This window comes from Vitis riparia, chromosome 10, assembly GCF_004353265.1.
Source record: "Vitis riparia cultivar Riparia Gloire de Montpellier isolate 1030 chromosome 10, EGFV_Vit.rip_1.0, whole genome shotgun sequence".
In the NCBI taxonomy this organism is placed as follows: domain Eukaryota; kingdom Viridiplantae; phylum Streptophyta; class Magnoliopsida; order Vitales; family Vitaceae; genus Vitis; species Vitis riparia.
The window spans coordinates 14,346,584-14,360,172 of record NC_048440.1 but is presented as its reverse complement, the minus strand read 5'-3'; the positions used below and the strand labels follow the sequence as shown (position 1 = coordinate 14,360,172).

At 34.7% G+C, this 13,589-nt stretch overlaps 1 protein-coding gene and 1 pseudogene across 4 annotated transcripts; both read left to right on the top strand.

Moving 5' to 3' along the window:
- Positions 1–615: 615 nt before the first annotated feature.
- LOC117923120 lies at positions 616–3,001 on the top strand (annotated as a pseudogene).
- A 3,379-nt stretch (positions 3,002–6,380) lies between these two features.
- On the top strand, positions 6,381–13,513 carry LOC117924210 (mitochondrial inner membrane protease subunit 1-like). Of its 4 annotated transcripts, none has more exons than XM_034842796.1 (5): positions 6,382–6,642; positions 6,724–6,948; positions 7,075–7,185; positions 10,874–10,931; positions 13,177–13,262. In XM_034842796.1, the coding sequence occupies exons 1-4, from the start codon at positions 6,517–6,519 to the stop codon at positions 10,919–10,921; spliced, it is 510 nt and encodes a 169-aa protein (XP_034698687.1). In that variant the 5' UTR covers positions 6,382–6,516; the 3' UTR covers positions 10,922–10,931; positions 13,177–13,262. The 4 variants fall into 4 exon arrangements, with proteins under 4 accessions (XP_034698685.1, XP_034698684.1, XP_034698687.1 ...); XM_034842795.1 differs by having other exon boundaries at positions 6,384–6,642; positions 13,182–13,201; XM_034842794.1 differs by lacking the exon at positions 10,874–10,931 and having other exon boundaries at positions 6,381–6,642; positions 13,182–13,513.
- The last annotated feature ends 76 nt before the right edge of the window (positions 13,514–13,589 follow it).

Below are 13,589 nucleotides of genomic sequence, written 5' to 3'. Positions count from 1 at the left end.
GATAAAAACAATTGTAGAATCCTCAATAATTCACAAGTACAATTTTTATTTTTATTTTTATTTTTCGATAATTAGCTATGGAAGTTTAAAAAACCCCTTAATCTATTACCATCCTATGAGGCGAGGCCATGTGAGTGGCTAGATTCTTATATCCACCGCATTCTATTTAAAATATTCAATCATATTAAATTATATAATAAATATAATTTATAAATAAACGAATAAAAGTTTCATTGGGATAATTTTTTGTTTTTTATTTTTAAAAATTAAAAATTTGATATTAAAAATAGAAACTCTTGTAGAAAATGAATAGACTTACCTTGTGTTGTTAAAAAATATTAAATATTTTAAAAGTGTATCCAAACAAATACTAAGTTTTATCATAAAGTTTTTATTTTATTTTCTTTATAAAAAGTTAATAATATTTTTATTTTTCATTTATTCAAAAAATAATAATAATTAAATTTTATATGAATTGGAATCAAAGCTGTTCACATTAGGCTGAGCACCGAATCTACTCGACTTGTTGCCATTCCCAAGTTTGACAATCTTATTTATTTAAAATTTCTTCAGTTTTGAATGAGTATTTGTTGAACTGAATTGCAGGCAGTTTCAACTGAAGCACGAGCTATGTACAATCTAGGGCATGCAGGATTAACGTTCTGGAGTCCAAATATTAATATAGTAAGGGATCCCAGACAGGGAAGAGGCTTAGAGACACCAGGCGAAGATCCTTATGTAGCTAGCATGTATGCCGTTAACTACGTTAGAGGCTTGCAAGATGTTGAGGGAACTGAGGAAGCGGACTTGAACTCTAGACCTCTTAAGGTTTCTGCATGTTGCAAGCATTATGCCGCTTATGATATCGAAAACTGGGGTGGCACTGATCGTTTTAGTTTTGATGCCAGGGTATGCAAACTTGTCTAGAGAAATTACTTTCTTTTTGTCCTTAAAATGGTTCAACTTTGTTTATTTTTTTTAATCTGAAGGTGACTGAGCAAGACATGTTGGAGAGCTTCCTCCCACCCTTTGAGATGTGTATTAAAGATGGAGATGTTAGCAGTGTTATGTGCTCCTACAATCGGGTCAATGGCATTCCTGCTTGCGCTGATCCAAAGCTCTTGAGGGACACCATTAGAGGAGAGTTGGGTCTTCATGGGTAGGAATAAAATACCAAGCCCAAGTCTGATCTTTTGATTTCCAAACTCCCAATTTACTTGTTTTTGTTTTGGATATTATATTCATCTCCAGATACATAGTTTCAGACTATGATGCCATTCAAGTAATGGTGAACTACCACAAATATCTGGAGGACACACCTTAGGATGCTGTTGGACAATCTCTCAAAGCAGGCCAGTGATCCTTTGTTGGAACCTGAACTTTCAAAGCTGGGTATTCCCCCTCAATCCTCAACTGACCTTTTCTTTTTCCTTTTTTCTTCTTTGGTTAATTCAGGCATGGATTTGAACTGTGGACTTTACTACGAGGCTTATGCTGAAAATGCAGTAATGGAAGGGAAAGCTAGGGAGGAAGATGTAGATACATCACTGAGGAATCTCTATATTGTGCTTATGCGAGTCGGTTTCTTTGATGGCATCCCTTCTTATGAATCCCTCGATAAGAAAGATTTGTGCACCAAAGAAAACATTGAGTTAGCCGCGGATGCAGCAAGACAAGGCATTGTTCTTCTCAAGAATATCAATGAAACTTTGCCATTGGACCCTGCTCAGTTAAAAAACCTAGCACTGATTGGACCTCACGCCAATGCTACCATTGAAATGCTCGGAAATTACGCAGGTATATATATATAGGAGTTAATTATCTATGTATAAACCAAACTTAATCTTGTGACCCAATAGATTTCAATGAAATATACAGGTGTACCATGCCAATACTCCAGTCCTCTTGATGGATTCTCTGCATATGGAAAAGTGACATACGAAATGGGATGTAATAATGTTACCTGCGATAACAAGACCTTTATAATGCCGGCTGTGGAAGCATCAAAGAATGCAGATGCTACTATACTTCTTGTTGGGTTGGATAAAACAGTTGAGGGGGAAGGTTTGGACAGAAACGATCTTCTCCTTCCTGGCTTCCAAACTGAGCTTATCCTCCAGGTAATAGTAGCCTCTAAAGGTCCAATTATTCTTGTAATCATGTCAGGAAGTGCAGTTGATGTCTCCTTTGCCAAGACTGATGATAGAGTTAAAGCAATCTTATGGGCTGGATACCCTGGAGAAGAAGGTGGTCGAGCTATTGCAGACGTTGTTTATGGGAAATACAATCCTGGTAAGTGCTATTCTATCATTATACGTAGAACTATATCCAGATGTTTCATGCTTTGACCATCCATTTCCACTCATTTTTGTGTGGATTTACTTCATGATCAGGAGGAAGATTGCCCATTACATGGTATCAAAACGATTATCTTCCTATGCTGCCAATGACGTCCATGTCTCTGAGGCCGGTCAATAACTATCCCGGTCGAACCTATAAATTCTTCAATGGCTCGGTTGTTTATCCATTTGGCCATGTACTCAGTTACACCAAGTTCAATTATACACTACGTTCCTCAAACATGTCGTTCAACATAAAATTAGGCGAGGACATACCTTGCCGTGACATCGAGTACATGGCAAACAACACTGGGAAGCCTCCATGCCCTGCAATTCTGATTGCTGACTTCAGCTGTAAGGATCACTTTGAGTTGGACATTGAAGTGAAGAACATTGGAGCCAAGCATGGAAATGAGGTTGTGCTGGTTTACTCGAAGCCACCCACCGGAATTGTGGGGGCTCATGCTAAGCAGGTGATTGGTTTCAAGAGGGTTTTTGTGCCGGCTGGAGGGAGCCAAAATGTGAAGTTTGAATTCAATGTCTGCAAGAGCTTGGGCATTGTTGGTTACAATGCTTACAAGCTTCTACCATCAGGTGAACACAATATTATAATTGGAGATAGTGAAACTTCATTACCCATTGATATTAGCTTTCAAAAGTAGTAGAACCACTCAACTGTTAATCCAGGGTTCTAGATTTTGATGGTCATGACTAAGCGGTGCAAGTTTGTGTACAACTATGTAAGGGCATAGTACAGTAAAGACCTAATTGTTACTATTTCATGTTAAAACTATGTATTTATGGTAATCAGTTATAGAAGAAGGCTAACAATCTTCACTTAGCATGTATAATTGTATTTGTACACTAGATCAAAAAATAATATGGTCATATAGAAACTCCTAAGGAAAGGTTGTATCCCTTACAATTAGATTCTATCCCATGAAACCGCTAATATACCAAACCATTAAAATGATTGAATCACACGATAAAAGCAATACTCCTTAAAGATTATAGCGTCAACGCTTCCATTGACCTAAATCAACGAGCTTTAGAGATGACATTAACAAAGTAATACTGATACTACTAACTCATCTATATAATGGTCTCATGAACTCTTATACATCCAATATTAAGGCTTAATCATTATCACTAAATATTATCATCTTTATTAACATTGTAACATGATCACATGACATCATACTTTTAATGAAACCCAACATATAATAGAATTTCTACTATGCCCATGCATATAACATAATCTTTGAAAAGCTAAAAAGTGGATCTACAAACATGAGTGTAGTATTAATTATATGTTCGAAAAAGACAATTCTATTTTGAACACTCTTACAACCAACTAATTAATATCCATATGTTTTGATCCTCTTGTAGTTATATTATTCTTAGAGATCGTATTGCACTATTATTTTCAGACTAGATATACCCAATGATTGCATTATCAAATCAAGAATATGTAACCTCAAGACAATTTTTTTTAACCATATTGTATGATGTGGCTTTATAATATGTTACATATTTAGCATCCGTAATAAAATACATTGTCAATGATTGATTATAACTCTTCAATGGAATGGTTCCTTCCGTTAGCGAAAAGTTCAGTGTCTTGATTTATAGGTAACATAATCTAAATTATAATAACTAATAATTTTGAAATTGTTTGTTCTTTTGTATATAAACATGCAATCTTTAGTGTCTTGCAAGTGATGTAACACCTTTTTGGCTACTTTCTATCATCAATATGTGGATTACTTTGTTATCAACCAAGCATACCCAATACTATATAAGCTATGTTGAATAGTTATAAACTTGAGTATACATTATGCTCCCGTTACAAAAGCATAAGAAATTTTCTTCATTTGTTTCCTTTAATTTCAAGTTCATTTTCCGAGCATTGGAGGTCTCAAAATATGTCATCCTTGTTAACAAGAGCAGCACTAACAATTTTTCATGTTGAATCTTTTTAGGACCTTTCCAATATTGGCATTTTGGGATAATCATAATATTAATCCACATGGGCCCAACTCAATTAATCAATCTTAATGCAAATCATATATATATATATATATATATATATATATGAAACTCCACCAAGATGTTTTATATTAAATTTCCTAGATAAGAATTGTTTTATCTTATGAATCATTCTTATATCATTGCTAGAAAGCAACAATGCAATACAATAATGTAGATCTTACTCCCAATGCCTTAACAAATGAGAATATTTATATGCATACATTGCATTTAAGAGGTATTGTTATTTGAATACATGCGAGTCATAGATTCTAGGATATTTACAATGTCAATTCAAGACTATTAATTTAATTAAAAATATTTAGTTAATATTGAGAGAGCTTGTGATTTGTCAACTCCATTTCAAAGTATTAGAAGGTTTATATAATTATCATTTTATCATAAAGTTTCCAAGGAAGAAAATTGCTAATGAGTTAGATTTTCTAGTATAGATTGATAATTTTGTTCCAAACATTACAAGATTTGCCCTACATACTAATTAATATTGAAATCCAACAGAAAGGGGAAATGAAATTGCACCATCTCCAACCATAATCGTGTGTTCACCAGATGGTAGAGGAGTGTAAGCATTGTAATCAACAATGCCCAAGCCCTTACAAATGTTGAATTCAAACTCTACATTCCTTGTTCCTCCTGCTGGCACAAACACCCTTTTGAAACCAATCACTTGCTTAGCATGAGTCCCTACAATTCCAACCGACGGCTTCGAGTAAACCAAGATGACCTTGGTCGACCCATCCATGGCTCCGACGTTCTTGACTTGAAGGTTAAACTGAAATTGATCCTCACAGCTCAAGTCTTCTACTAGAATTGTTGTGCATGGTGGCTTATGAGTATCTATCATGTACTCCATGTCACGGTAGTGTGTGCCTCTACTAATTTGTAATCTCATGTTGAGTGACATGTATGAGGGAGCTAATGTGTAAGAGTCTATTTAACAGTAATTCTAAGAAGTGTTTTTAATATTTCTAATACATAAAATTTTTTATCATTCAAGTGTTAAAAATATTATAAACGCTTTATAAAATCATTCTCAAACGTATTTTAAGTGAAACTGGAATAACTGAGACCATAGCCCAAAAGGATAAACAACCAAGCCATTGAGGAATTTGTAAGTTCGACCAAGATAGTCATTGATTGGTCTCAATGGCATGAATGTCATTGGCAGCACACTAACATAATCTTCTTCAAACCCTGATGTAATAAGCAATCTTCCTCTTGATCTTGATACAGTTGATAGGTACAAAAATTAGAGGAAAATGGACTATGAAAGGATGAATCAATAGAGTTATGTAATGGAACTACGCTTATCAGGATTGTACTCCCCAAAAACAACGATTCTCCAAGGTTCCGAAGGTAGAGGAAGGGAAATATTTAAGTAGAACACTCCAATTGTTGTTCATGACACGACAGGTAAAAGAGACATTTTAAGAAATAATTATATGATTTATTAAGTATTTCAAATTATTTTTATATAGATAAAGATTATATTAATTTATAAAAATTAAGACATATTTCATATTAATAAGTTAAAATTCGCTTTTCTCATTTTATTTTCTAATGTTAAAATTGAATATAAAATTCAATATTTCTAACAAATGTTTAAATAATATTGAAATCATCATAATACCTAAGTCTCGATCAAATTATATCATATTTATAATTTAGGTCTTATTACTTTATACTTAAATCTCATTACTTTATACCCGAGTCTGGTCTATATATATATATATATATATATATATGTACTTTTATTCAATTATTTAGATTTCACCAAACATGTTGAATAATTAGATTAAAACTTCTATAATTTTGCATTAGATTTTTCCCTCCAATAACAACACCAAGTTGAATATATGAAAGGAAAAGCGGTTTGGCTACACACTTTTGAAATAAAATAACAAGAAAATCAAACTTATAAAAACCCAAATTAAATAATTTCAACTGAAAATAATTAAAACTTTGTGTACCAAGCCATGACAATTTGCAGCAGCGGAAAATCTGGGAGCACAAAAGATCAATGAATAGGATCTAGTGGGAGGTTTTGGTTTGAGATGTATAAATGAAGAAAGGCGGCAGGCAGGCAGAGCCGCAGAAGATATAGAGGGAGAGGGAGAGGGAGAGAGAGATGGGTGTCAGCAATGTGAAGCAATGGAGCAGAATAGTGAATGAAGCGTTGGACAGAGCCTTCTTCACAGCCAAGTTCCTCTGCCTCCTTCACGTCTCCAATACCTACCTCTGCACTGTGGCTCTTGTAAGCAAAGCCACCCCCCTTATTCACTTCTACTCTTCCTCTCTACAATTCCTCTTATCGAGCATGATTCGCTGTCTGTAGGCCCACGGCCCCAGCATGCTCCCCACCCTGAATCTCTCTGGGGATCTCATCTTGGCCGACCGTCTCTCCGTTCGTTTCGGCAAAGTGGGTCCCGGCGATATCGTCCTCGTTCGATCTCCTCAGAACCCTAGGAAGATTATCACGAAGCGTGTGGTGGGCATGGGAGGGGATCGCGTTACTTTCTCTGTGGATCCCAAGGACAGTCGCAGATGTGAGACTGTTGTTGTATGAACCGCAATCTGAGTGTTTTCCTTTTTCTTCTTCCCTTTTTTTTTTTTTTTTGAGTTTTGGGTTGATGGGTTTTTGGAGTTGGTGTGTTGTTGGTTTTGCTAATTTCGTTTCTGTCTATAGGTTCCAGAGGGGCATGTTTGGATTGCGGGAGATAACATATACGCTTCCACTGATTCAAGGAATTTTGGTGCTGTTCCTTATGGTCTGCTTCAAGGCAAAGTGTTCTGGAGGGTTTGTCTTTTTCACCTATTGATTTCATTTCATAATACCTTTTTTTATAGGCTACTTCATTTCATTTCATATTACTTTGGGGTTATATTAAGTGGAATATAATTTTTTGATTGCCTAGAAAACTTCAGAATAGAAAAGGATAATATTTTGAATCATATGCCTAGAAAATGATACTTTGAATCATATATTTTATGTTACTTTGGTTTGAATAACATGCTATGAGTAAATCCAGCCATTACATTAGGCTTAATTTGCTGCAGGTTTTTGTTTTCTCAAATCCCAAAAAAATGAAAATTTTAAAATTTAAAATAGTTTTAATTTTAACCTTGTCTCAGCAACCAAATAGTGTATTAGTGAAATAAATTTGCATGCTTGTTCAGTCTGCTACCATGGCCATTTTGTTTCATTAGCAAACATCCGTCACAAATTAATATGGGCTTGATATATAATGTCTTCAACAACAAAGGTTGGGTAATGGCATCATGGCAATTCTATCTCACTTTTTACCATTGTGGCTAATTTGTTGAGTAGAGAGTAGAAGAATGTGATGTTTTAAAGAGCTTTATGGTAAGGACAGGCAGGAAACAGGTGATTCATTTTTAGTTCACTGATGACACCATCAAAGTAGAAAACTTGCAAAACCCCAACATATACTCATGGTTTTTGGACATATCTTATGCCTCAAGATTAATCTTGACAAGAGGACTCTATTAGGCATCAATGTTAGTCGTGAGTCAGGACCTCTTAACTGCATTGGCCTCCTTCTTAGAGTGCATAGAATAGTGTCTTATTTTGTACTTAGATCTCCCTCTAGGGAGAAACCCAAACCCCTCTCTTTTTGGGACCTTGTGTTAAATAAGATTTCCTGATGCTTACAAGGTGGATAAAAAGCTTACATATTTTTAGTTGGTAGGATTACTCTTCTGCAATCTATTTTGTCTCACATTCTGGTCAAAGTGACTTCTAGAATTGAAAGATTGCAAAAGGATTATTTTATGATCAAGAGTTGGGGAAGGGAAGAGAGGCCAAAGGTAGTATCTTATTAGGGAAGAGGGTTTTGGTTTAGGAAGGATTTCCTGGCAGAATAGTACCCTATTAGGGAACTAGTTGTGGAATTCCATGAGAATTGAATGCTTTATGGTATAGGGTTATTTTGATTTTATATGGGTCACACCCTAAGGGATGGGATGCCAACATGGTGGTCAAGTGGTTATGTTGATGCTTTGGAGCCTTACTCATCTCATTTGTTTCTTTGTAGGAGATGACTCAATTTCATTTTTATTTTTTTGGGAAGATATTTGGTGGGTTAAGCAATCTCTGTTTCCTTACTTTTGATTAGAGTAATATAATGAATGGTATTATGGAGGATAAGTAGTCATTTTTATTTTATCAGAATAAGTAGTGATTCTTTTACTTCTTCTATCATCAAATTTTCCTTTTCCTCACCACCATGGAATTTTGATTTCCACCCAAACCTTTCAGGTCAAGAATTTGAGGAGTGAGCACGTCTCATGTCCTAACTACTCCATGTGTATCTCTTGCCTACTTTCCATGATGTAAGAGCTTGGTGTTTGACCTCCTCATGCATTTTCTTAGTCAATTAGCTTTTTCTGGTTCCATTGATTTGATCTCTTTCCTCCAACCAATTATATTTGGAATTTAAAACCCCTCCTAAGGTTATGCCCTTCATGTAGCTTTGGTCAATAAGAAAGTCATGCAAAAAACATGCTTGAGAAGAAGAGACCTTTTAAAAAGTCCTTTTTCCTGATCATGTTATGTGCTTAGCTAATAGAGAAACATTTGACCACCTTTTTTTTTTGTACATTTTCCATTAGCTTTTGGAGATCTATCATGAGTTGTTCACATTTGGTGGGATTGATTAGGTGCCCTCAAGAAGTGTGATGGAGATAATGGTTATTTCCTTAAAGAGGTTTTGGTGGTCTTCTGAGAGGTTAGATTTTTTGGCATAAGGCTAGCCTCATTGTGATTTGAACTATTTGGTGAGAAAGGAATGCCAGGATATTTCAGAATAGAAGGAGATTTGTTGAGGCTTTTGGAACTTGGTTTATTTCTATATTTTTTATGGAAATCTGGCAAAAATGTATTTTTTGGTACCCCCCTGAGCCTGTGAGTGCTAGATTAGAATCACATTATAGAGCCAAGAAGTTAGGCGGAAAGACTTAACCTAAGTGGTTTCGAACTTGTGTGGGCTCTATAAAAAGTTTAATTTTGATGTATGTTCCTCAAGTACCACATCAAAACTGGGTTTGGATATTGTGGTATAATACTGGATCATTTTCCAAATAGATGGGAGAAGGTATATCTATTAAGGTAAAGATTCAAGTTATTTTAGAGGTAATGTTACAGGCCAAAGTTTTGAGGTTTTCAGACTTATGGGTTGAAGTTAACTTTGACATTGCCATTTATTGGATATCCAAGAGGGAAAGAGATCCATAGAAGTATGGTGGGTTAATTCATTAAATTATTGATGTTGCAAGCAACTTGAAATGTTATTTTTCCCCTAGGCTCCTTGTTTCTAACCAAGAAATGGATCATTTTGGCAAGCAAGGGGGTAAGCACTTGGTGTCCTTTATCTGAGGGCTTTTAATCCTCTTTAGATATGCGGGCTTGGGTTATACGTTGTTTTGGTTTCCTTCATAAGATATGTGGTTTGTTTTGTTTTCTTTCAAAGCTACACACATAGTTTTCCTTTTTGATCAGTTTTTATTTTTTATTTTTTGGTAAATCATGGAAAGTTCTATAATCCGTCTTTGTATTCATTGTAGTTGCTTAGTTCAATGCAATGATTTATTTGATTGTTGATTATTTAGAACAAAAATGTCTGTAGCAATTGATTAAGCTTCCTGTGGATCATGTTCGTACTTATTCCTTGGTCAGATCATCTTTAAAAGTCTAATAATATGTTAAGATGAAATGAACTTCTAATACAAAGTAGAGTCTTATATTATTAGAGAGCATTTGAATGGAGATGGCTCCTTCATGTAAAAGTTCATTGTTTAGAATGTGACCATGGAGTAAAAATGGAGCCATAACCACCTGCCATGGTGCAGATCAAATATCGGTTGATGACAATTTGGATTTCTTACCATCATTTGAGAGGTTGTCATTCAATTGCCCCATTCAATTTTTGTGGATGTATGCACGGTTTTGCTTTATTAATGGAATTGAGAACTGTAGAAGTTCTTGACACCTGGTTGCTGAAGCGCTGAATACATTGTAGCCTTATGCTTTTATTCAGCAAGTTCCAAGCCTAAGGCTGAAGGAGGGGGAATGTTGTGTCAGGTTGAAGATAATTCATTTAGTCAAATCCTTGAGGGCTTCATCTGTGTAGCCAATGTTGACAACAAATAGTTTAACAATGCTTTTTCATGGATTCATTTGAGCTGGATACAGTGATTGAAACGAAAATTGGGTTCAGTTCCATGTTCTGGGTCTTGGGATGTCACTTCTACATTGTTAAAATGATTTTAAGCATGTTGCCTATAAAATAAAAAGATAATTTTAAAAAATAATAATAATAAGCATGTTAAAGCTCAGACATTCATGACTCATTTTCAACTATAAATGTTGAATATTGAATGATTACTCTTTTGCAGAAATATCTCAAATTCCTGCTTTAAGTCTATAGTTTTAACAATTCTTTTGAACTTGACCTTTATGTCTATAGATATGGCCACCTCAAGGTTTTGGATCGTTAAGACACGAGAATGAGTAAATCTTGCAAGGTGTGGTCTGTTAGCTCTTTGTCCTAGTTATTTTTTATCTGGGAATCCATATGGATCTCTGTTTGTAATTTGGTAATTTCTGGTTGTGTCTTTGTCTAGAAATGCGGATAAGATATATTTTCAAAACATATAGACAAGTTTCATATAAAAAATTTTCAATGTTTCAGTTGAAAAAAAAAAAAAAAACATGCAGCTCACAATGGTAAAATGCATACTATTTTTGTGACTATAAATTAAGAGTATTTTACATGTCAATACATCTATTAGGTTCCAATTTGCAATTTACTATTGTGTAAAATTTTGCCTTTGATTTCACTTTACTCATTTGCCGTTTAATATTAGCAAAATGTATGATGAATAGGCTTTTCGTATCATATAAGACACAAATAGGGAGCATTGGATTTTGAGCTCGATGTAAAGAAATCTTTTATGCAGGATGAAGAAAGCAAGGAAGGTCCTCTAAATGCTTTCATTTATCTTTGTAGTACATTTTTTTTTTTATTGGAAAATGACAATTTATTAAAAACACCTATGAAAAGAGTGGAGCACTCCTCAAAGTGAAGAGAAAACTAAATGACCATGACAATGACGATCCTAGCAAGATTCCAAACAATCAAAAAAAATTAACTAAGATAAAATACTGTTACTGAAGACTTTCTAAACCTAATGAAAAGAGAATAAGGAAAATACTCTTTTAGAGATTGATCAAAGTTCTCCAAGTCTTCTAATGTTTTATGACTTTGCTCCTGCCAAATGGTCCAATTGGGACTAACTTCCAAATCTTCATAAAACTCTCATACCACCCCAATACAACACCTCTGACTGAGAGTGGAGAAGCACCCATGAGAGGCTGAGAATAGTAAATTATCAAATACAACAAAGCCAAGTTTTACCACAGTTGATTAGGACATGGCATGTTGATGGGCTTAACCTCCAAATCCTCCTTTGCTTTTTCCATACAAATGTCTCATGCCACTCTTAGTAAAACCCTTCTCACCCACCATGGAAGTGTCCACAAGAGGCCAAAATAAATGCCACGACATATGAGCTTTACCATTGTGGATTAGGATATGGTTGGTGGATTCTTCACTGCTCTTGCACAGACAACACCATGTAGCCAACATTCACAGCTCTTCTCGTAGTATGGTCCAATATAAAAAATCATTGCCCATTGTTAATTTAGTTCTCACACAAAATGCCACCCAACCTCTCTTTATTGCCTTATACAAACTCACACAGTATCATTCCCTCTCACTAGAACACCAACCACCATCTTCTTCTCCGAACTTGTGGACCCTCCAACACCATTAAAACAATGGCATGGTTAATTATTTGTTGAGAGAAGTTTATGTTAATTTTCTTAAAAGCTCTAGATAATTGTGAGATTCTATGTGCTCTCTGAATTGTAGGTTACAATTAAAATGCAACACACAGGCCATTTTTGTTTTCTTGTAAAACATAAAATATTCTATACCCTCTGCTGTCTACCATAGAATATTAATAACCATTATCCTTAGAATTTTCTCTTCTCATTAGTCCCATCAACTAAGATTACATTGTCATCAAATGACATTATCATGGGGCCTCTTTCAGACTATTCCAGTTTTTACATGCCTCTCCTCCCCTCTTCTTACGCTAGTTTCTAATTCATTTCAATGTGCTTGATCTGATTGAATGTTTTTTAGTTGATCTTGATCCTTCTTTTTTTACGGAATCAACATTTTAGATGCTAGATTTAAGACTATTTAATACCTTTTTTTTTTTTTTTTTGAAAGACCCATAAAAGCATGGAACTCCTCTACGAACTCAAAACATTGCCTTGCCAAATCATGAAGTGCAACCAAGGCCTCGTCAAAAGCCTTATCAAGGTCTACACTACCTCCACACCAGTATATTTAAACCTGGTCTTCTGACCACCGTGTGATTATAAGTACTGAAAGATGATAAAAAAAATCAAGGTCATGTTAAACATTGGCAGATCAAGCTTTTTCTCTATATTTGTTTCAATTTTATTGAATATTTCCAAAGATACAGATATTAAATTGCCATCTTAGAATCTGGCTTAACTCAACTTAATTTTATGAAACAAATGTTGTCCTTGTAAACACAATTTTATGAAAAGTTTGAGGTTTGATGTGTACTCATGCCTCACCTGTTTATGTTTTGTAAGGTTCACCCTTAATCTAATTGTGATTTCCCTGTTTCTTTTCCAATCGCTTAGTATAAAATAATTGTCTTCCTGTAGAACAGGTCTCATTTGAAGCAAAAAATTGGAGCAAAAAGAAGTTTCAAGAGGGTAATCTGCTTTGCTGGTCCTCTAGTTCAGGGAAGTAGAAAGTTTTTTGAGTTAATGGTAGAAAACTTGCAGGGAGGCTGGTTTGGTTCTCCTTCAATGCATTATTGATTAAAGTTGAGATGCAACATTGATAAGAAGGCTTCTTTTTTTTTTTTACTTTTTTTTTATTTGTATTTTTTATTATTCCTTTATGTCTCTCATTTTTGTGGTTGTAATTTACTAGTTGCAGCCTTCTGCATAAATTGAATAAACTTTACTTAAATACTCATGGTGCCCAGTTCACTTATTTCAGTTTAATTGCTAACTCAATAATTTGCTCATCTTCAGGTGGATCTGAAAAGATTCCATTGTGTTCCATAACT